A 26478-nucleotide genomic window follows, 5' to 3' on the forward strand; every position below is an offset into this window, starting at 1 on the left:
ATTGTTGTTTTAAGCCACCCAGTTTTTAGTAATTTGTTACAGTAGCCCCAGGAAACTACTGCACCAGATCCAATGTACTTGTCTCAGGAGGGAAGAGATGGAGAAAGAGAAAAGCATGTTTGGCTCAGATGTCATGAAGAACAAAACTGGAAAGTCCTGAGGAATAGATGTGTTCTGCTGCTTTTTCCTGGCCAGGAGAGGAAGAGAGGCCCTGAGGTCACTTTAGCAAGCGAGCATCTGCCGTCAGTCTGGTGTTAGATCATGCCACACTTGTGTACTTGGCTGTGTGAACAGGGAAAGGGACTAGCCAATTGCCTAACAATCTGACTACAAATTCAGCCAAGTATCTTGGGCACATTTGGGGAATAAAAGACAAGAGAAAAATCAGTTTCAAGTGGGAGGCTGAACAGATTATGCCTAATAACTTGAGACTATTAGAGAATCAGCAAAGAGAAAGAAAGGTGGGCTGTGAACCAGATAGCATAGAAACAGCTGCTTAGGGGGGAAATAATAATAATAATATCAATGATAATAATAATCTCTTACATTTGTTAGAGCTTTGTAGTTAATAAAGCACTTTTAATATTAGCTATTTAGGGCTTCCCAGGTGGCGCAGTGGTTGAGAGTCCGCCTGCCGATTCAGGGGACACGGGTTTGTGCCCCAGTTCGGGAAGATCTCACATGCTGCGGAGCGGCTGGGCCCGTGAGCCATGGCCGCTGAGCCTGTGCGTCCGGAGCCTGTGCTCCACAATGGGAGAGGCCACAACAGTGAGAGGCCCGCGTACCACAAAATAAATAAATAAATACAATATTAGCTATTTAATCTTTCAATGGTCTATGTAGAAGGCTAGGTCTTCAGGTCACCATTTTACTAATGAGGAGGTTGGAACTCATAGAGGTGAAATACTTGCCCAAGGTCGCTTGTCCCTGCTAGTCCTCCAGTCTTTTTGATTCATTTCTGTCCATTGTTTTTCCCATAAGCTGGTCAGAGAAACCTTGGGTTCAGCCCAGCGCCCTCTCTGGGGCACATCCATCCTCAGTGGCCTATGGCCGTCTCTCCGCTCGTCCCAGTACCCAGCAGACCGCACAAAGCTGGGACTTGATGCACAGTGGTGGAGGCTGGGTGATTAATTGAGGTGAGGGTAGGTGGAGCGAGAGGCTCCAGGTCTTGTGCTTGGCACAGACTTCAGGTTCGGCCTCTGCCAGTGTGTGCTACAAAGCTGAGCTGCCTGGCATCACCCTCAACTGAGTCTCCGTGGCAGGAGGTAGTCATGGAAACTCACTCCCTTTCTAAGCTGATGAGGAGAGAATTAGGTAGAAAGGAGGAATCAAATTAATTGCCTGTCATCCGCTCTCTGCTCTCTGTGTGTTGATTCAAATTAAGTTTTTTCAGTGTTCTGATGTCAGCAGATACCATACGATCAGAGCACAGGCCTGGGAGTCAGGATCTCCAGGAAACAGCTAGTTTTTAGCGAGTCCCTTAACCTGCCTCTCTGTTTAGTTCTGACCCAAGCATTCAGAAAAACAAATCTCTCTGCCTGACCTCCCTTGGTTTCTGACCTAAACTCCCTGAACTGCCTTATTTTAGTTATCTTTGACTCTACAGACACCCAACCAGCCATCCCTCCTCTTGTAGACAAAAGAGCAGAGAATTCAAATCGAATTCTGCGTTTGCTGAAATTGACTGCAGCTCAGAGAGAGGTAGTTAAGTTAGTCAGTGATAAATGTTCTGTGACGCATGTTGCCCACCTGGAGGAAGGTGGAGGCAAAATCTTGAGATTTTCTGTGAGAGGTGTCACCATAAGCTCAGCTGCCACCTGAGCAGAGCCAGAGGATTTCTCCAAAGATACGGCCCTTTCCTTTCCTGTGCTATCTGTAAGATCTTTTCTCTACAGCCAGTTGGAATTATTTGAGATTCCTTGCATGTTCCTTACTTGTTTGTTTCTTTAACTTCTCAGACGTTTTCTCTGCTGAGAACACTCTTCCTACTTTTTCATTATGTCTCAGCCCTGGCAACACGTCTGTGAAGCCTTCTCAAAGCAGAATATGGGATTTCCAGACACCATGAATTCCCTTTATTATAGATGACAAGCAGGCCATCACTGTACACAGGAATTCTACCTCCCCAGTGGTCTACAGGTTTCTGAAAGCAAGGACTATGTCTTCCTTGATCATGTTCCCAGCACCAAGCATCATGCCGAACACATAGAAGGTCATCAATCTATTTATTGAATAAGGGACTGATTTAATAAATGAGTGATGAATGGAATGTTTTCAGGATGGTGTCTTAGAAGAAGAAAATATTTACTAAGGTCTAGAGTTGAAGGTTGATTGTAATCTGTTTGGATTTCGATGCTGTTTGCATTTCACCCAAGTAGAATGGACTGCTGTGAGGTGTCTTTGGGCTCCAGACCTGGTTTGCCCCAAGAACTCTGCTCTGCTTTATTCAGGCCAACATCTCTCCAGAGTCACACTGGCTCTGAAAGTGGAGAGCTCTGAGGTCAAGCCTACTGATTCATGTTGGGAATGTAGAGTTGGAAGAGATAGAATGCAGAATCCCAGGATGAAGCGGCTGAAGTGAGTGCTTGGGAGATGTGTTTGGGATTCCTCTAGGAGGCTCTTCCTGGATCAGAAGAAAATCCCGGGAAGGAGATGTTGTCTCCTAACAGATACTATCTAGGGAAAAAAGTGCCTCTCAGTTTAACGATGGAGATGACAATATGATTTTATCCTTGTATCTGTATGGAGTTTATAGTTTTTATGGGCTTCTCAGGGAGTAGGGTAAAGTAGAAAGAGCACTGAACTAGGATTCAGAGGATTTGAATGCTTGTGTGTCATTATCCAACCATGGGACAGCAATTCCTGGCCTCGCTTTCCTTTTCTGTAAATGAAGGAGAGGGTAGAACCAAATACTCCCTCGGGTCTGTTCCATGATTCTATAAATATAGGTTATGCATATCCCATGTGACTGGTTCAGAGGTTGAATATGGCAGGACAGTGAGAGTAATGCCTTGTGCTGGGTTCTCAGGAGAGTCTAAGGCGGAGGTAGGTGGGGCAGGGTAAGGCTCTCCCAGGGATCTTGCTCCATCTTTTTCTCCCCACCCCTTTGCCACTCTGGTGGGAGGCAGTGCACCATAGTGGTTAATTGCATGAGCTTGGGAATCAGGCAGGCACGCCCTTGAATCCCGGCTCTGCCACTTACTGACTGTGTGACCTGAGGCAAATTTCTTAACCTCCCTCTGTCTCAGTTTCCTCACCTACAAAATGATGTTTATCTTCCGAAAGTCATCATAAGGGTTGATGACCTGATGTAAAGAAATGCAACAAAATATTTGCTATCACTTTTCCTCACAAATATATGAATACTGATGCTGTTTATATTTCTCTCTGTAAAACTCTGATTTTGACATGAAATTCTGTGGTCTTTCACCCCACTCTCTCACCCATTTGCTGTTTATTTTGATTGAAAAAACTTAGGAATCACGTACTTTGACTTCTTCTGATATTTAATTGTCTCGGTCCCTAGTTCTGCTTGTACCATAAACCTGTTGAGCTAGACGGCTCCAGGTACAAGAACTAGTGGGCAGACAGCATTGTTATCAACGATAACATTTAAAAATATTGGCATTAAAAGCATTCAGGAGTAACATAACTGACTCACTGGGGGGGGTGGTATATATTTCCTCCTTATACACTTAAGGGTTAGAGGAATAAGAAGGGACAAGGGACACCTCAGATTCCATATAAAACTCCTGTGTATTTTGAGGTTTTAACAGCACTGCAGCAGGTATCTGTCACGCCTATGCCCTAACAGGTCTTAACAGTAAATTCATTGAAGCTCAGGATGATAACTTTTCATAAATTATCTACAGATTGTATCTTGATTCTGTAATCAAGAAGAAATAGCTTCTGTAGGTGAAAAGGTAAATGGGAGGATATTCAAGTTTCTTATAAATGCACTTTTGAATGACATTTACACATTGTTTCTATTATACCTTTAATCTCAATTGTGAGAGGATGATGTTTAGCGTCTGCATTAGGACTTTACAAAGACTGTCCATATGATGGCTTTGGACAGCTAGTCTGTCTCAGTTCTTGTGTCCTCTGGCAGTTTAGGTGGGTCCCCACCACCCTTAGACAAGTAACCTGCCAAATACAAGAGCAGGCGGTGGGCTCCTTGAGCGCAGGAGCTGTCTTATTCAATGTCATATATCCAGAACCTGGGAGGTGAATGGCACCTTGTAGACACTTAATAGTTAATGGGTTTCAGGGTCTGAAAGTATTGGGTCTCTGTTAAGCAGGATATGGAGACGCCTGGGTAGGAAAACCTCACGGAGTTATGAAAACACATCTAAAGCGTGCTCTGAACCATAAGATTCAACAGTGATACTGTAGTGAGCATTGCCGTTCCTTTGTCACTTAACATCCCCATCTTAAATTACTCTGGAACTGAGACTCTGAGAGTAAGGAAATGGCATCAAAGGGGCTTCTTAGCTAGAGCTAAAATACAGGGGGAGCAAGGTTTGAAAAGGAAGCCCAGGTCCCAGTGTGGGACCATGTTTCCCTCAGGGTGAGGAATTTCCCAAATCAAATGTAGCCAATCAGATTCTACAGAGAGGTGGAAGCATTGGCCTTGCTATTGTATTTCAGGATGCAATGAATGAAAGGAATGACCAAAGAGAGTGGGCCCACGAAAGTACAAGGTTAGCCTGACAGTTAATTAGAAGTTTGAAGGAAGCGAGACTGGCTGTCTGCAAGACGGTTTACTGGCTGAGATTTCAAGGACCCTTGGCAAGTTGAGAATGATGAGATCTGTTCATTTTTCCTTCGCTATAATGAATCATGCCTCTGATGAAAATTGTGTTTGTGTGTGGAGTCATGTTCTATCATCTTCTCGCCGAATTACTGCTTATCACTTGGGGGCCTCCGAACGACTTGAAGATTGCCAGAGTGAAGTCGGAGTTTAGCTGGGGAGGTAGAACTGTCTGTTCTGGAGGAAGCAGTTCGTTACACCTGCTACTCAGGGACATCTTGCCTTCGGGAATCTTCTTCCTGCCACATGCCAGCAGACATCGCACTGTGTGTTCTGGGCAGGCCCTGGCCAGTGGCCCGGTGGCCTGGCAGCTAAAGGTGGGCACAGGGAGTCTTCCCTCCTCCTTCAGCAAGACAGGATCTTGAGGAAGGCTTTTCGGAACTCGATGTTGAAGGTGGTATAGATCACAGGGTTCAGGGCGCTGTTCACGTAGCCCAGCCACGTGGTGGCACTGTAGAGCTCTGGGGACACGTGGCATGCTTGGCAGTGGGTATTGAGAATGTGGGTCAAGAAGAAGGGCAGCCAGCAGACAATGAAGGTCCCTAGGTTGAAAAGGAAGAGAAAAACTGGGTCAGGGATTTGTTTACTCCCTTTGTTGTAACATGGAAATGAGTCACAGTTGTCTACTTTACGGCAGCTACTACGCTGGAAGTTTCACATACCCTTTTAATTTTTACACCAACCCTATGAAGCAGGTGTGATTAGTCACTTTTTTTTTTTTTTAGGTGAGAAAACTAGATGCTAACATCTTTGATTCATCCCAAGCCTTTGCTCCTAAATCAGTTTTCTGGTTTGATCTTTAGATAGTCCTTCGCTAGTCTTTTCTACTTCTCAATTCAATTCAAATATTTATTTTATGTCTATCCATGCAAGACATGTTCCTAGGCACTGATAGGAAAAAAGACCTTAAAGATGCAATTCATATAGTTAAGGTTGTTGAGGGGATTAACATAGAGGTTCCCTGGACATGAGAAGTCCCTAAGACATGAGTAGTTTGGGGCTTGTCTATGACAGTGAACAGGATATGTTCACCGTCACTAACTCTGTATGGTACCACAACTTATCAATTTTTAATTTCTTTATTTAAATAAATTTATATTTTTCTACTATAAAAACCAGCCCTGATTTTATACAGTATGGAAAACTGGGTAAATATGCAAAAGTAGAAAGAAGTGAAATAATCACCCACCACACAAAGACAATCAATCACTTTTGACATCTGAGTGAATTAATTTTCAGTCTTTTTTTCTCTGTATTTAAAATAATCTAGATGTTATAATACCATATGACAGTAGTCTTTTGGCATCCTCACATTTTTCACTTAATATTTTAAAATAGGTAAGCAGGTAGGAAATATCCAGTATGTGCTAGATGCTTTTAATGAATCATTATCTTACTTATTATTTTATTTATCCATTATAATTCCAAGTGATAGACACGAAACACAGCTCAATTATGTGACTTGTTCGGTTTCATAAATTTCAGTCTAGGTGTTTTGAATTTCCACCAGAGTTAAGATTTATTCACAAACTCTTTTCATTTACATTATAAACATTTATAAATATTACAGTCGTTGGATTTCCAATTTCTGTTAAATATGGTTACCTTAGTATCCTCCACCAGCTCCATTGAACTCAACCTAACTCAACGTAATCCAACCCATCCCAACTTAACCTGACTCACCAAGCACCATGACCAGCATCTGGGTTGCCTTCTTCTCCCGCAGTGGCACTCCCCGAGGTTGCAGGGGGCCCAGCTTCAGGGATGTCGACAGCCTGCCATTACTGAGTTTTCGAACCTCTAAGCTGAGCTTAGGTGCCATGGTGGGGCTGAGGGAGTTCCGAGTCCTCCCCTCCCTTTTCAACTCTCCTTCCCCTTCTTGGAAGCCTGGTCTTCCCAAGACAGTATCTTGGCAGATGCTGTAGTAGCGCTTCAGCTCCATGTGTGTCTGAGCAGGGGAGAGGGGCTGTAGGTGTAACAAGAGAGGGTCCTGACATTTCTGGGGATATTGTTTATCTTCTGAATGTTCCTGAAAGGGAAACAGAATGCAATGAAGGAAGAAGGAGCCATCATTGTGTGAAACCTACAGAGGGTGCATCTGAGAGTGGTGGGCTCATGGGAAGTTAAGGTAAACAAAATCTGCTTCCGCCTTTACAACTCAAAAGCACCTACCACATAAAGAACATTTGAGAGTCACAATAATCCCTTGAGGAGGGCAGAATACAATTATAGCCTGGCCTTTTTAAGGTAGAATGACCTGGATACACAGAGGAAAATGTTAAATGGCACCATTGAGACGTAAGCAGAAAAATCTGGAAAGTGGGAAATGATAAGGCAAATGACTCAGTTTCTTCAACAGATAAATTGCAGTGACAACGCCACCACCACTTACCAGGTATGGGTCTTATTTGAATTTTGATTCAAATAAACCAACTATAAAAAATCTGTAAGACAGTTGGGGAAATTTTAACATTGACTGGATATTTAATGATAGTAGGGAATTATTATTAAATTTTTTAGTGGGATGTGGTATTGTGGTTACGTGTTTTATAAAAGAGCCCATATCCTTTAGAGAGTCTTAGAGAAATATGTTTGGCTGAAATGTTGTTATGTTTGAAATTTGCTTCATAACAATCCAGCGGGGGGGTGTGAATGTAGGTGGGAGTGTAGTTGAAAGAAGACGGGGCCATGAGTTGATAATTGCTGGAGCTGCCTGATGACTACTGAAGGCTTAGTTATATTTGTCTTTCTACTTTTTTAGTTTTGAAATTTTCAATAATAAAAAGTTTTAAAAACCCAGGATTTTCATCTCAGCTTCCTACTTAGTTGATGCATCCTGGTCAAGTTAATTAAATGTCTCTGAGCCTCATTTGTAAAACAGAAAATAAATGAAAAGAAACAGGTTTGGGATGAACAGACTCTGAGAGTAGGAAACTGAAGATATGTGAAAGTTTCTGGTATTTTGGGAGGACGTGTGTGTGCCAACGTCTGAGCTTCTTTCCATGTTTGAAAAATCAGATGCTGTGTCAATCTTGAGTAGAAGGCAGGACTCCCCAGCACCCTTAGCAAAGCCATAAAAGCCAGATATTCACTTTCCCCGACCTCCCCACTGGGCAGCTAGAACTCTGGTACCTGAACCAAGCCCAGCCAATTGGAGATTCGCACCTACAACCTTGAATTAGAGCTCATGAAGCAGGGAGACTTCAGAATTCATCTAGCAGTGGTGACAGTCAATGTTCAGTGTCCTAGGTATTTGAACCAGATTCTTCCTTAGGCATGAACAGTATCTTCTGAAGCTGTCCTTCAGCCTTCTCGTTGAGTCTGAGCTACTTGATATCCTTCCAGTAAATTCCTTTTTGACGTAAGTTAGTCAGTGTCAGCAACCAAGAACTTTCACTAGTCTCTCCTTAGTTCAAGGAATCATAGTTTTCTAGACACACAGGGCTGGTACACTGTACAAACTTAGAAACATTGTTGAATAAATGAATTAATGTAAGTGGGCTTCAAGATTATTTAGTGTCTTAAAAACTGTGCTCCACAGAGGTGTTTGTAGGAATTCTATCGTAACATAGTTTTTTTTTTAATTTGGTTTTCATTTTGATGGAATTTCCTAATAATTAATGTAAGTATACCATGTTTTATCTGAATGACCATTTGTAACCAAGATTATATTTTATGATTGAGCTGGCATCTAGTGATCTTCTAAAAGATGCATTATTTCTGAAACTAAAGGACTAGGGACAAATTTTTGAGAGTGCTTATGAAATCTCAGATTTGGGACTTCCCTGGTGACGCAGTACTTAAGAATCCACCTGCCAATGCAGGGGACATGGGTTTGATCCCTGGTCCGGGAAGATCCCATTTGCCGCGGAGCAACTAAGCCCGTGCGCCACAACTACTGAGCCTGCACTCTAGGACCTGCGTGCCGCAACTACTGAGCCTGCGTGCTGCAACGACTGAAGCCTGTGCGTCGAGAGCCCATGCTCCACAACAAGAGAAGCCACTGCAATGAGAAGCCCATGCACCACAGCGAAGAGTAGGCCCCGCTCGCTGCAGCTAGAGAAAGCCCACACAGCAACGAAGACCCAGCACAGCCAAAGGAAAAAAAAAATTTATGAAATCTCCTATTTGAGAACACTGATCTAGTACAGCTTGTCTCCATTTCACAGATTTGGAAATTCAGTCATGTAGAAGGAAAGTGATTCTTCCAAGATTCTATATTGATGAGTGTGCTTTTCAGCTCTCTCTGCAAACTTTTATCACCACCTCCATGACTGACATGAAGAAACATTGGATTGCATTGGATCTGCCTGGCAGAGCCCTCCACTCCCAGATGGCAGGACAGAACCTAATTCTCCACACTCCAGGCAATGCCAGCTTCTTGACTCTTCCATCTCTCCTCCATAGTCAACACTTTTCCTTCTTTTGGCCTTGGAGCCTTCTTGGACTTTAAATCTCTTATCTATTAAAAAAAATCATTTACAGCAAGAGTCTGTAACAGCTACATCCGGCCCATGTAAAAGTGGTTAATTAACTATACGGAGATTAGACAAGGCTTAGACATTCATCATTATGGGTTTTTGAAGCTTCATTCCTAATATTTACTTGGCTGTGGAGCTCAGGGAGAGGAATACTGGTCTTTTATCTAACACCTTCAGGCTCCATGCAGCACTTGGCTTTCTTGGGGCTGGTTTGAATTGGAAGGATAAGAATCAGGGTGACTATGAAATTGTCTCGGTTTTCCCCATATTTAATGGCAAATACGGCACTTGAAGGTTTCCCATTAGTCTCCCTTTTCGGCGTTTCTTGGATCTGCCCATGTCTGTTTCAGCGATGCCCTGTTTCCTCTAATGCAGGTTGTTCTGGATGGTATCTTCACAACACATCCAAGAGTCATTGGCTCTGGTCATTGGGATCTACCTCAACAGTCCTATGCTTTTGGAATATTATTTGATAATGCCTATTCTGAAGCTCAAATCAGGCAGTCTCAGATCTGTTATTTATTACAGATGCAAGTGTGAGCTTGGCGCTAAATTTGATTTTGGGGTGGAAGCGGAATTAAGTCAAGCCAATGACTTGAGAAAGGGTCTCTTATTCTTTTCCTACAGTCAAAGGCATGGCTTACTCACCATTTTCCCCATGGCATCTGATGGAAATCTGGCCCTTATTGAAAAACTGTCACATAGGATGCAACCGTAGCCAGGAAGACTAGGGTGGGTTGAAGGAAAAACAGTTGTGGGTTAAGCTCTACATAGTTGGGCCATATAGGTGACAATGCTTTGAATACAGTGTGTTCATATCCTCCATCTCGGGTCCTGACCTCCTATTTTGCAGGGGCCAATATTTTTGCTCTACGCAAGTCTTGGGACTTTGAGTTTGAGGTTCTGATTCTCATTCAAGTCATTATAGGTTGATCTAGACATCCAACGTGTACCGTCCTTCAACATCAAACTCAATTCTTACTCTATGAAGCCTTTCTGGAGCATACTGACCTTTATCTTCTCATAACCTCTCCAGCATTTAGTATTTAGATGCTTAGTTGTCTTCATCTCACATTTGGCAAACGTCCCAGTCAGTGTTGGGCTGCTCATTAATTTTCGGTGGAGGTGTGTTTTATCGGCTTGTCTAAGATTCTAAGCTACATGAAGGCAGAGGCTGTATAATATTCCTGCTGTCTCTTCCCTAGAAGATTGCAGGTGATTGGTATTCATCCATTCATGCTTCAAGTACACCTTGAAGCATGTGCCAGACACTGGAATGAGCAGAATTCACAGCCCAAGCAATCAGAAGATTTCAGTGACCTTCCTTTTCAGAGCCTTGAAAGACCTAGTAAAATGTGTCATCAGCATCTCCCATTCCCTCAGCTGGGTAGTGCCTCAACACAGAGGCAGATCTAGAAAGGACAAGAAGTTTCAGTGGACCCCCCAGTGATTCCTGATGTAATGATCTGGCCAAAAAGTCATTCCTGGAAACCCGGCATCAGCCAATGGTAAAGCTCACACTAACACTTCATACCTGTGTGACATCTGAACAGCTGGCCATTTAGGGGCAATGAAAGACTTTGAAGGGGAGCAGAAGAAGCCCAGAAGCTATCCTATCATCTTGCTAAGTCAAGTGCGCTCTAGGGAAGACTATCAGTGCACTTTTGAGATTCGATTTCCTACCTTTAAAGCCTAGCCAATATCTGCTGATTAAAAGGTGGGTATCAGATGTGGGTCCCCGATGTGGCAGAACAGGCAAAAGCATGCACTGCTGGACACAAGGCTGGAGGCCACGGGGCTGAGTGTTGTCTTCCTTTTGCCCCTCCAGGGTGCTTACCTGTTGGGGGAAGCCAGGCCTGACGCTGATGCACTGACTGTTCTGTCGAGTGAGGATCCGTTTCCGTCTCCTCTGTCTCAACACTACGTAGATCCTGGCATAGACGAGGACAGTCACTCCAAAGGGCAGGTAGAAGGACACCACTGAAGAGTAGAGGACAAAGTCAGGGTTGGAGATGGAGCAGATGCTGGGGTCTCCTGTGAGTGAGAGAAGGGGAGAGAGCAAAGTAGTTGGCCAAGTATGGGACCTCGGTGGGGAGCACAAAATATGACCTCACATCATGTGTGGTGTCTCCACCATCGAATCCACAGTGGAGCTTTGAGAAGCACTGGCCAGTCCCACCTACCCCCTCATCATGTCCTGGTCTATGTGCTGCCTCTTCCGTGGAGGCTTCCTTGCTTGATTTTCTCAGTCAGGAGCGACTCTTACTTCCTTTGTGCCCCACAGCCCTTTACTGTGCAGTTAGCACACATGGCCTGATTGTTAACTCGTGAGGGTGCCATCTCAGACACCTACGTCGTCCTCTCGCTGAGAGTAGGAGGTCTAATTCATTCCGATGTCACGCACAGTTCACTAAAAAGAAAATTTACCGATGATCACATGCCAGACACTGCTCTACAATGGGGCTGCAAAGATGAATAAGACACAGTGTCCTCCTTTGAAGGAGCTCCCAGTCTAGACAGACAGACGATCCCTTCCGTATGCTGCGCTAAGCGTCACAGAGGAACGCGGCCTGGGAGGCGGGGGTCGGGGGGTGTCACAGAGCGGCAGAGCAGAGGCTCCCAGGAGGGATGCGGCCCCCAGAAAAGGGCCTGCCTGTGTGGAGGCATCAGAGGATTGTTGCATGCAATGAAAGAAAGGAGGAAGGCTTCTTTGCTGAGAATGCCAGGTCCCCGGTTTTGAAGCTGAGTTGTCGGGCAGGTGGTGGCTGAATACAGGCAAGTCTATTTCTCGGCGAATCCCAGTACTGCTCAGGGTTGAGATGGGAAAAGGGCCAGTAAACCTACTGTCATCATGGGCAATGTGAATGGAGGCACATCCTTGTCCTTGCTTTATGTCCTGAAACGCTCCTGCCCTTCCTCCTTAGGGGGCCCTGCAGCTTTGTCTTCTTCACTAGCAGATCTTGAGACCCTCCAGTAGCCAAAGTGAGGCCTACAACTTGCCCCATCTTGAAAAAGAAAGTGGAAGGAAACTAATATCTTCCAGGTGATTCCAAGGGCTTTAGACACATTATCTTACCTAATAAATGTGCTACATGAGGTAGGCAGGTGCCATTACCGTCTCTATTCTCAGATGAGCAGACTGAGGCTCAGAGCTATTCAGTAAGTGGCCTAACAACACACAGTCTGGATGTGTTCCTCCAGTCATTTTGACCCCCAAACCAATGCTCTTTCTATGATTTTGACTCTCCACCTCCCTCTACCATTGGGGCACGACAAATCTGCACTTCGTCCTGTCAGCAACAGGTGTTGGCACACCCAGCCAATCTTAATAAAGGGATGGGCATTCTCCAACCCAAACTCTGGCCTCGGAAGATGCAGCCTCAGATGTGAACTGGTGGGGAGAGGGCCGTGGCCACATGGTCCCCTCGTTCTGCTTCTTGGTCTACGGAGGTAGGTAGAGGCCGGGCAGCCTGAAGTGGGAGAGCCAGGTCTCCATTTACTAACTGTGTGACCTTGGGCATGTTACTTAACCATGCCAAGCCTCAGTTTCGTGGTCTATAAAAGAAGGACAAAAATATTGTCTCATGTAGTGGTTGTGAGATGAAATGGTAACTATGATTACTATTTATTCTTTACTGCTATTTATTATATACTTCCTCCGAGCTTTTTGAACTTGAAAGGGAAGGTATCACTTGGAATGAAAATTTGGAGAGAGACTTATAGGGAACAATATTTGTGGGGGAGAGAAGGGAGCAACAGCTAAGAATTAAAACAAAATGAACAAGAAAGCATGTATTCAGTGCTCAGTCAGGCATTTTAATGACGGCACTGCCACCAGAATCTTTATGAGCTACTCCCAATTCTCTGATTCTCTTGGTAGGGGGGTAAAATTCAGGTAAAATTAATGTCATCTCACCAAAGCCTATATCATCGTCTTTTAGGAAATGGCTCATAAAACTCTGAACAGTGGTCAACAAAATGGCATCTTCTGGTCTTCTAGGGGAGTGGGGTTGGGAGTAAGGATAGGGAGGCAGCTGGTGGTCTTTCTGAATCTGTAAGGAGCCATGCTGGCAGTGATCACCCCTCCCCTGCCGTCAGCTCCCCTGCTGTCAGCGTCTGACTATGATTGAAATGCCTCCTCTCATGAGGAGGTACCTCAGCACGTTTTGTAGTGAGAGGGGGTCAGAGGGGTGGCAGGGTCACTTTCCCCCTATTCATCTTGTCACCATCCTTGGTGTGCTAGATAGTCCCCATGCGTCTCTGCAGATATACCATCTACCCTTCTCTATCCTCCTCTGGGCTTTGGGAGGCTGACCTCTATATTTTATATATTAACTACTACATTTAAAAAGCCAGGAGCCAGAGTGGGTATAGTGTGCTTCCGTTTGTGTAAACATGGACACACACACACACTCACATGTGTCCATGCACGGGCGTGTGTATGCACTTGCTTCAAGCGTGGCGTGCGGGATCTTAGTTCCCTGACCAGGGATTGAACCCATGCGCCCTGCAGTGGAAGCTCGGAGCCTTAACCACTGGATCTCCAGGGAAGTCCCGAGCATTATCTTTTAAGAATATGGGTGTTCACTTCTAGGGAGGGGACAGGGGGACTGGCAATCTAGGGTAGAAGGGAGACGTACAGGTAAGTCTGTATATATACCTCATTATACCTTATGTTTTATCATGTGCAAGTATTTATTTTTCCATTAAAAACACTGAAATATTGAAACGTTGAAATATTGAAAGGATATGTATGAGAAACAGAGTGAAGAGAGAGCACATAGCTATTTCGAAATCGCTGATCAATGATCTTCAGTGTACAGTCCCTGAACCTGCATTGTCATCCCTTCCTTCCTTCCCTACCTGAGAAACAGCTGCCTGTCCTTAGACAGAGTTTTGCAGCCTCTCCCAGAATTTCTCCATGTTATGCGCCCCGTGAGGCCTGACAGCAGGCAGAGTGATGCTGGAGGCGGTTGGGCAGTGAATGGGGCCCTGCCCCAGCCTCCGCCAGGCCTGGCCTGGGTGTGTGTCCTGTGGGCAGTGCAGAGTGAGACACCACACACGGCCAATTCTGAAAGCTTCTCTCTGCTGAGTCCTGAGGAGGTGGTGAGGGCAGTGGGGCCCCCAGGAGCTAGACTTCCCCAGGAGATGAGGTGCTTTGTCTTGATTATTTAACTGAAAGGGTAGTGTGCTGTCAGCATAACCGTTATTGAATGAATGAATACATGAATGATGAATAAATGAGCAAACTGTACAGATGAACATTTTCCATAAGCACATCAGCGGTCACTAGCTGGAGCATAATAGGGAAGGCCAGGAGGCTACCCCCCATCCTCCGCGACTGGGATGTTTATCCCAACTAATCTCAACAGCTAAGGAGGAAAGAATGATGATGAGGACTCATCCACTGACTCATTCAACACAAGTTTACAGAGCACCCGCTGTATTCAAGGCGCTGTGCTCGGTGATACACTAAATGTCTTTCGTGGGCTAGCCTGGGAACTTGAGTCCCACAGTCATGTGAATGGCAAAGTCAAAAGCAAGTTGAGTTGAGAGATTCATGAACTTCTAGCTCATTGAAGGATTTGTCCTCAATTTGTTTCCAAAGACAGGAGATCTTAATGAATTTGATCGAGGATGAGCCTAGTATTCTCTTTGTGCTTCTCAACCAAGTCCCCCTACCCCCAGATGCAGGGTTCTGAAAGCCAGGTGAGGCGTTCTATTGCTAAAATCTAAATAGCCCTCCTCCATTTCTTTGTTTCAGAGGAATATTAAGTCAGTTGGTAGGACTTTCGCAACTTTAAGTTCTTCTGCCCTTGAAAGTTTCTTAAACCCTGGTCACCAGCTATTGCTTATCCATTCTGGAATTTTTAATAACCCAATAGCTATCTGATTTAACAGAAATTTAAATACTAGTTATTTTTCTTATCTGTAAAATAAAAGGGTCAGGGATCTTTCAGGTTTCCTCTAGTACTAACACTCCATCCTCTGCTGCTATCAGGGGCTGTTGGTGATGTGATATTTGGCTCCTGACTGCTGGGTCTCTGCTGGGACCTGGGGCAACACGGGTCAGCCAGGCCCCACAGTCCTGGAACTCTCTGTGACCCAAGATCCTGCTTTATGTGTGCATCCAGACATGCATGTCACTCTTTTTCGGGCAATAAGAGCAATTCCAAGATAGAAGAACCTGAAGTTCAACTTTCCTCTACGTTACATTCTCTGACAATTCAGAGTCCCACGTGGCAGCCCATTTCCTTAAAAGAAGAGCCCTGCCAGAAAGTTCTGTTTTGTGTTGCACCTCATGAAAGTCCGGCCACTGCCAATATCAGGTGTTGTTGGCAGTATCCTGCCCTTTTCTCCTTCTCACAGGAGGAGCAGAAAAAAATGGCCAAGAGAAGTCATTTATATTGGGCTTTTGAATGAACTTGGGAAATTCCTTAGAGCTGTAAGAGGTGCTGGAGGAACCCACATCTATCAAGATAATGAAGCTTTGCTGTGAAGGTCAGACTGAGGCAGAGAAGGCCAGTGGGGCTTCTCTGCCTTGAGTCCTGCTTACGAATTCCCTGAGAGCAGAGCAAGGACTACCACTGTTTAGATATCCCTTGGAGCAGGGGCATAGTTAAATTTTGAGGCACAGGAACTTTTCTAATACATAATAATAATAACAACAATAACACTAGCTAGTATCTACTGGGCTTTTACAATGGACCTGTCACTTGAGCACAATACATGAATACATGGAGAGCCTACTGTAGCCTAATTAATAAATTTATAAGTAAGAGACAGAGAGAGAGAGAGATGAGAAAGAAGTGAGTCTATACGTGGTAAGTCATGAGCCTTTTTTGCCTTCTCAATTCTATATTTGAAAATCCTTTTGGAAAGATTTTTCTGAGTTTTGTTTCTGAAACAATAATGATCTCACTGGTGGCAACAACACTGCATTAGGTCCTCATTCTTCTTCACTTTATATGTTGACTTTAACTGGGAACTCTGTCTAATGTCAGATTTTGACTAAGTGTTACCAGGTGTGTGTGTGTGTGTGTGTGTGTGTGTGTGTGTGTGTGTGCCCGCGCGTGCACATGAGAAAGACCGCCCCTGCCAGCCTCTAAGAATGAGGAAGAGGAATCACTCGGCCCAGCAAAAGTTGGTGGGGCTTTGCTGCTGGCCGGGTTAAGGACTGCCTTGGTCTAGCAGTGGTAGGTAGTGGCCCATACTACAAATTCCAACTTAGAAGGCATTTTCTCATAGAAACATGGATATAGAAGGTGGCTTAGTTATCGGACTAACCCCCAAAGCACACTTAGACTCATTGAAATGGTATTTGAGCGCCAGAGTCAGCTTCTACAGTCGTGTTAGAGAATGTCGCCTTGGTGCATGTGCGTGCACACGCATGTTTGTGTTTATAACGTGACATTGGTGACTGATAATGGGAAGCATTAAAGAGTAACGCAAAGACAATAACAACATATTTTAGGAACACCCTGAGTTAACCAGGCACATCTTTGTTGGATAAGTTGGCTACTTAACCTCTAATGCAGCAGAGAAACAAGTCTAACCTTGAGCAGGTGATATGTGTTTGGCACATCTATGTATGTTATCCCAATTTAATCCACACTTACTTGTAAAAGAACTCTGTGAAGGAGGTAGAGTGGAGTTATAACATATGTAGGCTTAGATTCTAGAGTCAATGAAAATTATAGGGAGTCAAAATTCACCCTGAATCACATATAAAGATACGCATGGTTTGATTACAACCCTGAACAGTAATAAGTAAAGACATATGACACATGCAGTAATATGTCATCTATTATAAAGAGTTCAACCTAACATACAATTTTAGAGATGAAGTTGCTGGACTTACTTGTAGGAGGCCATATATAAAAATAAATATTGAAAACTTCCTAACTAAATACATAGACCTAGTCCACATACTTGATTTTGTTCAAGTTTATCCTGTGCTATATTGTTATCCCAAATTTATCAACAAGGAAGCTTAACTTAGAAAAGTTAAGTAGCTTGTTCAAGCAGACACAGCTGTTAAGCAGCCGAACTGGAGTTTGAACCTAGATTTTTCTGACTCCAGAGCCTCTGTCTTCCTAAATGTATTTTGACTTCTAAATAATTGACCAGCAAATGACTCTTTGAAGACTATATATAAGTTAAGATTTGCCTGTATTTATATGTAATGTGTTACATATAATATATCTGTATACACATAAGTACACAGCTACGTGACTTGTACATATATACCAGCAATTCATGAACCCGGAACATAGTAGGAGTTGAATGAATCAATTCAAATGGAGAAAATAAGAAATCCAGATGAACACTAGAACATGAGTCAATCAGTTCTCTCTTAGTGAACACTCTGTTTATTTTCAATACCTGTAACTATACTATATGTGCTAATAGTTTCCACTCAACACATGAAATTCTTGAGGCTGAAAGATGGTCATGGAACAGACACTGAAGGCACTGTGAGGTGTCAGTTTGGATTGGTGTCATATCTAAAATCCCAGACAACTCAGATATACACATTGTTCATCCATTTGTCCGTCCACCCATCCATCCATCCATCCATCCATCCAATAGAAGATGTACCATGTGCCAAGCACCATGGCCAAAATTTTTGTATATTAAAAAATATAAAATACATCCTCCAGTAATTTAGGAATTCATCCTAGTTCCCAAACACCAGAAATGATTTTTATTGAATAAAAAGAACTGTATACCCTACTCCAGGGCTTTCATGATATGTTATTTTGCATTGTAAATCCATTACGAATTACCATCTTTTCGTTAGTAAACTTCACCTGAATTATTCATATAGCATAGTTTTTTAACTGGCACATTTCTTCAAATGAATACAATGGCTTTTCTTTCAAAATAGGAGTAAGCAGACTTTTCATTAATTGGGGCAGAACATTATTCCTGTGCCATTAATTGAAGAGGTTTTGTTTTCTATTTTATTTGTAATCAGTAAAGGCCAACGCTTTGCAGTCTAGCATCCTCGTTTGATTACATTGACCAGGGGTCAGAGCGCCACTCACAACCATTCAGATGTGCTGTGAATCACGCCGCTATTGGAAGTGGGGCCTTCATTGTTACCTGTGGTGTTGAAGCCAAAGAGGAGAGGGCAAGACACAGCAAAGGCCAGCACCCAGACAGCCGTGATCATGAGGGTCACGCGCCGACAGGAGCTCTGTCCTGTGCCATGTTGGTAGTGAACTGGCATGACCACTGCAGTGTACCTGTGAAAGGGAGGGGAGAGAGGATAGACATGATGAGAAAGGTTCTAAAGACAAGTTGAAAGAGGTTACTAGAGAAATACTCAGGTTGATACTTGTGGCAGGAGAAAAATAATTTGGTTGGAGAAACTTAGAGAGAAAGGGGTATTTGAGCGAACATAGCAGAAAGGCTGAGACAAGATAGATGAAGTACTCATTGAGAGAGGTGAGCAGAGAAAGGGAGAAAGAATAAAAAGCATAGCATAGCAACACTGGGTTGCCGGAGAGCTTCTTACCAGTGCTGGTTGACGGCCCAGCATATCCCAGCCTTATATTCACACACCCTTAACCTTGAAGACTCTAGATGCTGGTTTGTGTGCCTTTACGCCCACAGTTTTTCAGATCATGATGGAACTGTGCCCAAAGAGGATGTTTAGCCCTGCCTGTATCCTAACATTAATTCTAACCCTCGTAGTGACAACTATTCCAAGTAGCAGAGACTTTGTAAATAGAGATGAGTAATATCCAATGAAGGCTTATTTTAAAATCAAGTTTTCATGCTGTCTTAATCTGCTTGGGCTGCTATATCAAAAATACCATACACTGGGTGACTTAAACAATAAATATTTATATTTCACAGTTCAGGAGGCTGGGAAGTCCAGCATCAATATGCTGGCAGATTTGGTGCCTGGTGAAAACCCACTTCTTGGCTTGTAGACGGCAGTCTTCTTGTTGTGTTCTCACACGGTGGGAGGGCTGAGGGGAGCTCTCTGGAGTCTCTTTTATAAGGGCACTAATCCCATGCATGAGGGTGGAGCCCTAATCACCACCCAAAGGTCCCACCTCCTATACCATCACATTGGCAGTTAGGATTTTAACATATGAATTTTGGGGGGGGGGCACAAACATTCGCTCTACAGCACATGCTTTTACATGGTCAAAGCACAGTTTCTTATTCTTGTTGGATATTGTTGTCTTTTCTGTGGTATATCCACACATACATTTACAGCTGCTTATTGGACTTACCTGCACGATTGCTCCATGGTTGTCCCAAACTCAAATTATCTGAAATATATCTTCCTATTTCCCTACATCTCTTAATCTGCTTCCACTTCCTGCCTTTCTTCCAGACATCCACACCCAACGCTCAGGCTTTTTGACTCTTCTTTGGCCCTTCCATATCATTTGCTCACCCATTCATTTAGCCTTTCATTCATTCAATATTTATTGAGTTCTCACTATATACCAGGTCTTATTCTGGAAATACAGAGATGTGCAAATGGGACATTGTCTCTGTCCTTACTGAGCTGGGAGTTGAGTGGAGTAGATAGATGAAAAAAATGCTAATATAAAATGAGTATCACGAAGGAAGTAAGCTGGGTGATGTGTTTAAGGATAGTGGAGGGTGTAAAGAAGGGGCAAATGACATAAGTGGGTAGGAAAATGAGTGGGGTGAGAGGGAGCCAGTCATGAGGGAAGGTAGGAGAAGAACATTTTAGGCAGAAGGACAGCAGGTCCTGTAAATTTACCCATTATGGTATCTCCCCCATTATCCATGCATTTCTTTTCTACCACTTTTTCTCTGTGATGGCCACAGCCTCCTGGCTGGTCTCCTATGGCTAAGTCCCCAACTAGATTTCATCATGTCCACCCCACCCCATGTTCCCCCCGACTCAGATGAAAACTGTCTGAAATAGGCATAATTCTAAGATGGCCCCCAAGATTTATGCACTGTAGAACTAGTAGAAATCCTGTGATTAGATTACAAATCAACAGACTGAGTAAATCAAAAAGGAGATTATATTGGGTGAGCCTGATAATTATCAAGGTGAGCCCTTGAAAGGGACTGAGCCCTTCCTTAATTCAGAGAGATTCAAAGCATGAGAAATTATCTTCCTGGCCTGCAAGGGGCAAACTGCCATATTTGGGAAAAGATCATTTGGCAAGGAACAGCAAAAGGCCTATGTGAGCTGAGAACAGCCCCTGGTTGACAACCACCAAGAAAGTGGGAACCTCAATCTTATAACTGCAAGGAACTGAATTCTACTGACTACCTGAATAAGTTTGGAAGATGAAAACACAAGTCAGCCTACACCTCATTTTCAGCTTTGTGAGACCTTTAGCAGAGAACCTACCTACATGGTGCACAGACTGTTTGACCTGTGAGATTAAAAATGGATATAAAGTCACTACATTTGTGATAATTTGTTACACAGCAACAGAAAACAAATACAACGTCAATACTTAGCCTTCCTCAACATGACCCCAACTTGCCCAGCCAACCTGACCTTCCGTTGGACCCTGACACTTAACATATAACTGCAGCCATACTGGCCTAGTGACGGGTTATCTTCAACAGTCTTTGTTCAATCCATTATCCCTTTTCCTTCCCTGGGTAGCTCATTTTTTATCTCCTTTGATCCCAGATCAGCTCTCCAGTAACCTTCCCAGTCCTTCTATCCTACAGAGACCTCTAACTCTGAATGCATAGCACTCCTATGCCAATCAATCACGTTGCCCTTCTGCCTGCATTATTGGACTTGCCTCATGGCTGGAGAGAGAAAGACCCCATAGGATTTAAGTTACTTAATGGCTCAAATCATCTTATAGCCTTGGTATTCCATATAGGTCCTTGTACAAAGCAAGTAGTAAGAAGCTGTTGACTGCCTCATGGACTCTGAAGGCCTCCTTCCTCATAAGAGGACAATTCTAATCCTAGCCCAGCTCAAGGGATCTAATATATATAGCTGGGTCTACATATGCTCAATTTGTATTTATTTATTTATTTATTATTGAAGTATAGTTGATTTACAATGTGTTAGTTTCAGGTATACAGCAAAGTGAATCAGTTATATATACATTCTTTTTCAGATTCTTTTCCCATATAGGTTATTACAAAATATTGAGTATAGTTCCTGTGCTATACAGTAGGTCCTTGCTTTATCTATTTTATATATAGTAGTATGTATATGTTACTCCCAAATTCCTAATTTATCTGTCCTGTCCACCTTTCCCCTTTGGTAAGCATAAGTATTTTTCTATGTTTGTGAGTCTGTTTCTGTTTTGTAAGTAAGTTCATCTGTATCATTTTTTTTAGATTCCACATATAAGTGATATATGATATTTGTCTCTCTCTGTCTAACTTCACTTAGTATGATAATCTCTAGGTCCATCCATGTTGCTGCAAATGGCATTATTTCATTCTTTTTTTTATGACTGAGTATTATTCCATTGTGTATATATACCACATCTTCTTTATTCATTCATCTGTTGATGGACATTTAGGTTGCTTCCATATCTTGGCAATTGTAAATAGTACATATGCTCAATTTTTCATTGTCTCGTCAGTGTCCAGGGAACCTGGAGGCCAGATGCAGAGCAGGAACCCCCTTAGCTCCTCTTGTGCACCTCAAGGCTTGGGGCTGAGGAAGGGAAGGACAGACCCTGGGCTGGAGGGGGTGGGGTAGTGCTCCCTGATGCTCCTCCTATATGTGCCAGCCACCTGACTCATCTGCCTTATATGCATCTGGCCTTAGAGTTCACGTGTTAACATTTGTATCCCCAAAGAGCAGCCTGAGAGTCAGCTCTGAGGGCTCACATGGAGGCAGACTCTGCAGAACTTGGCCTTGGCACCCTAACATGTGACAGAGGTGGCTTCTTTGTCAAGAGGGAGAAATAGAGTCCTTATTTAATAAGGTCAAATTACGATCCCACCATCAGCCTCAAGGAAGGCCCATGACAACCCAGTTCCCTTCTCCTGATGCACATACACTATAGATCCTCCCTTGAATCCCTAACTTGGCGATAAAGGAGCAGGGCAAGCAGCACCTGGCACTCCTCCAGGCCTCTCACTCTCTCAGGACTTCCGACTCTGCTGGGGCAGTGAGCTGGGGCTTCACGTCAAATATGTCAACCAGGGTCTGGCCCTTAGCTGTGATCCCTGAGGCACCGTAGAGGAGAGGCTGAGCCTGAAGCCCCACAACTGTCCTGGCCAAAGAGCTGATGAGGGTCAGGAAGGAAAGGTATGGCACACTTCTTCCTGTCCAGACCTGTTGGCCTTCATTTACATAATGACCTTGGATGTAAAAGAACCTGACCATTCCATAATTTGGTAGTGTGCTGCTAAATGCCTAACAACTGGCTCTGCAGGTGAAAAAAAGCCCTAATTTATACCATTTGTCAATTTCTGTGGTACAAATACTCCCACCATTGTCCACTTCAAGTTACACCAATGGTTTAATAACCGGCTCAAAAAACTAAAATTTTGCCAATCAGTTCCCACTAGCCATTACAAGCTGACTCCAAGCCCACCACTGAATGTTGCACACTTTCCTAGATCCGCTTTAATATTCAGCAACTTCTTGGAGACTCCCATTAATTCAATGAGTCAGTAAGTGTAGGGAGCATTGGCTCCATTTTATAAAGGAGGAATCAAGGACATAGAGAGGTTACATGATGAAATCAAGTTCCCACAGCTGGTGGTACCAGTCTCCGAGGCCAGGTCTCTCCTGGGTGCCCTGCTCCCTGCCAAGGGCACTGCAAGTCTCTGAGGCCTTACGGGGGACAAGGGCTTCCTCAGGAAACGTGGCACTGAAAGGTGGTTTGTACTTTGAGAGCATCGCGGCTACCCAGAACTGAGTTTCCCCATCAATTAGCTTGATTGTATTAATTTCCGGGGGTCCTGTTAAAACACATATTCCAAGGCCACACCCTTGGATACTTGTTCCACTCCAGAAGTTTGTATTTTTAACAAGCAAGTGCATCTTACAAGATTAGACAAGTTGGAGAAAGTCTGCATTAGGGAAAATTTCTGTGTCAAAACTCTTGTTAACTTGGGTAAGAAGTGAGAGATGAGACTACGTTTACCACTGTTACATTTATATATTTTTTCTTCTTAGTTTTAAAACATGATTAAACTTTTAGAATAAATGAGACCCCCCCCCCCGCCGCGCCAAATTTGTTTCTAGGGTGAAAAACGCCAGGAAGCTTGCCATCGGGGCTGAAACACAGAGGCTGTTCCGGCATTGGCCATCGGAGGGCACCAGAATGCAGCAAGAACCCAGCCAGCGCGGCGGGGTGAGAAGTTCACGGCTCACCTGGGGGTTCTCCAGGCCCCCAGTGGGGAGGCGGGGAGGGAAAGCTCGGGCCCCCTGGTTCCTGCAGCCCTGCAGGGACCCTGAATTCCAACTCAAGCAGACTGCTCAGCCTCTGATCTCCTCCCGAATCGATCGCAGATGACCGACCGCAGGTCAGGGCAGGGCTGGGCGTGGGCCCGATGCGCTCACCCGGCTCTTCCGGGTCTTCGGTCAGAGCGTGAGCGCGCGCTGCGCGTGCTGCCCAATCGCTACCTGGCCAGCCGCCTCCCTTTGAGCTCCTAGCTTTTTGGGTCTTTTCTGGCGTGGCCGGAACGCTGGCGGTGTGCTCAGTGGGTAAGTCAATGGACGTTGGAAACAGACTGATTAGCCTCTGAATCCCGCTTGGCCTGCCGCTGAACCTCGTGACCTGGACCACAGATGTGACTTCTTTGAGACCCAGTTTCCTCATCGCACAAGGGGGATAATGAGTCCGCCTGATAGAGCTGTTATGCGTATTGAATGCGATGATCTCTGGGAAGTTTTTTAGCACAATGCCCGGTCCATCTTAAGCATTCAAAAAATAGTATTATTATTATTGTCATTATTATTGTGCTAGCCCAAGGGATCTGTGATTGTTCGTATCAGTGAGTTTAGGGGTGTCTGCCCCTTATTCCTGATTATCAGGGAACATTAAATTTATTTATTTCTCAAACAAACAAGTATACAGCACTTTCTAGGTGCCAGGCAACTGTTCGAAGTCCTTTACAAACATTAACTCATTTACTCTTCATAACAACGCTTTTGCTCTGATCTCCCCTAAACAGGTCAGGGAACTGAGGCCCAGTGAGGTTAACTGACTTGCTCAAGTTCACCTTGCTATTAAGTGAAAGAGCCAGGATTTCCAGCCATGCAGTGTGACCCAGAGCTAGGGGCCCAGAGTAGGCTAAGCCTCTGAGAAAGGCAGTGAGCTGGATTAGAAAGGGGCTGGCTGAACCCCTTCTCCTGCACCTACCAGCTGTGTAGTCTGGGCAAGGTTACCCACACAGTCTAGTCTTAAGAATCCTTACCGGTAGAGTGCGGGTAATACACCTACCTTGCTGGGATGTCGTGAGGGTTAGCGATAATGACAAGCTCTTGGTGCCCGGCATGTAGTACATGCTAAAGAAATGGTAGCTATTTCTACCGCTGTTGCCTTTAGATTCACTCAAGTTAGGATTGGCACAGAGGTAGCCAGGGCATTGAAGACAAAGGAAATGTGACTGGTTTAGTCCCAGGAAATAGCACCTAGAAAACTGGGTGCCGGCATGGCCAGAGGCCCCTCCCTCGGTGTCCCATCCCCGCCTCCACCAATGAAGGGGCCAGACAGACCGGTGGTGTGGGAGTTGGGAGACTCAGGTTCTAGTTTCAGACCTAAGAGGCTACGGGTCCCCGTGGGGGCATTTAGTTTAACTCATTTCTGCACAAATGAGTTAAACTCTAACGCCCCTTACGACTCCCAATTCTGTGACGGGGGTCCGTGGGCTTGTCACCCTGCTGAAGGTTTCAGGATCCTCACAGAATTCGACCTCTGCCTGGGGCCCTGTCCCCAAGTGGGAGGGGTGTGTGTGTGTGTGTGTGTGTGTGTGAAAAGAGGAAGGTGCGTCCCGGGGAAGCGGCAGTGGGGGAGGAAGGAGGCTGGGCTGGGTGGGAGGACCTGAGTCTAACTCCCCGCCTGGGTTTAATGAGCCCCCGAGCTCTGTGAGGGCTGCTTTTCACCACCTTTTATTTGGTCAGACAGGGGGCTCAATAAATCTTTAGTTCCGTGGACTCCCCTCACGGAATGGTTGAAGGAGAAAGCTTTTTGCAAATGACTGGAAAGCCCTTTGCAAACATAAAGTGCTTATTTAGATGCAAACTAAAAATCCAAGGTGCCGGTGACTCATCTGGTACCTATTGTGCTCGCTGCAGAGACGCGGAGGCTTGCCTATGTGATGGGTGCCGTTTGAGAGCCACTTAAAGAACTCCCTGTGAATGAATTTGGTTGCATTATTCCTGGGCTCCTTGCGGAGGACTCGAATTCTCACCGCTTGCTCGGATCTTGTCCTGCTCCTTTGACACTTTCTCAGCCCTCTCCCCGAGTTAGTTCTGACCCAGGATGTGGCGGGAGGGGGCTGGCCTACTGGGAGGCAAGGAGCCAAGGGCGGGTTAGGGGGTTGTGCTCACCCACTCTGCTTTTTACAAAAGAAAAGGCGGCATTAATCCCAACATCCAGAGCTATGCCTACGAATCTAATGACAATGGCATTACTTGCTTTCAAAAACCCTTTTATCATTTCCTTTTCTTTCCTATCTCTTACCACCCTGTTATTACAGATCAGGGCTTCATGACCAAAAAATGCTGAATCCATTTGGTCAAGTTTGTCAGACGGGTGACTAGCATTGTGTGAAGACCAAAGGTCTGCATGAATGACTGCATTTTTAATGAATTGACCAACTATTTGGCATCCCATGAACAGAATTTAATGCTGTGTACTGCAAACTGCTGTGAAGGATAATGGAGACGGCTTTTCCAAGGCCTATTTTCAGTCCTAGAAGAGAAAGGAGGCTCCATTTTGAAGTTTGGTGAGGATTGGTTCATATAGACCTACAGGCCAAGAGGGGTGCATCTTTGTCCTTTGCGGTCTAAGGCAGGACTTGTTCCTCAGGTTGCAGGTAGGTGAATGGTATGCATTCTGGGGGTTCTCCCTGTATGGGACAGAAGCCAGTTCAAGGTTTGTTCTTGTTGGTTGTATCTACTAGGTGGTACAAGTAGAAGCGTGTATTAAGCATGACCGCTGCCAACAAAATGGTGCTTTTGTGCAAGCTACAAAAAGATACCCTTTCCTGCCTGGTAAAGGGCACCCT

At 44.5% G+C, this 26478-nt stretch overlaps 1 protein-coding gene across 2 annotated transcripts in view; it reads right to left on the bottom strand.

Annotated features, from left to right (window-relative positions):
* Positions 1-5143: 5143 nt before the first annotated feature.
* DRD3 (dopamine receptor D3) overlaps positions 5144-26478 on the bottom strand; it is a 36092-nt gene continuing 14757 nt past the window's right edge. Inside the window, exons 3-7 of one of the 2 annotated variants that reach the window (XM_022574953.2) lie at positions 18403-18545; positions 11132-11328; positions 6644-6779; positions 6497-6544; positions 5144-5355 (exon numbers count right to left, since the gene is read on the bottom strand). In XM_022574953.2, the coding sequence (XP_022430661.1) occupies positions 5159-5355; positions 6497-6544; positions 6644-6779; positions 11132-11328; positions 18403-18545 (721 nt within the window). In that variant the 3' untranslated portion in view covers positions 5144-5158. Of the gene's footprint in view, positions 5356-6496; positions 6780-11131; positions 11329-18402; positions 18546-26478 lie in introns of both variants that reach the window. The other variant, XM_022574947.2, reaches the window with a different exon arrangement.

Source organism: Delphinapterus leucas, chromosome 4, assembly GCF_059928025.1.
Source record: "Delphinapterus leucas isolate spDelLeu-1000000601 "Yukka" chromosome 4, BTC_Dleu_Yukka2, whole genome shotgun sequence".
NCBI lineage: Eukaryota > Metazoa > Chordata > Mammalia > Artiodactyla > Monodontidae > Delphinapterus > Delphinapterus leucas.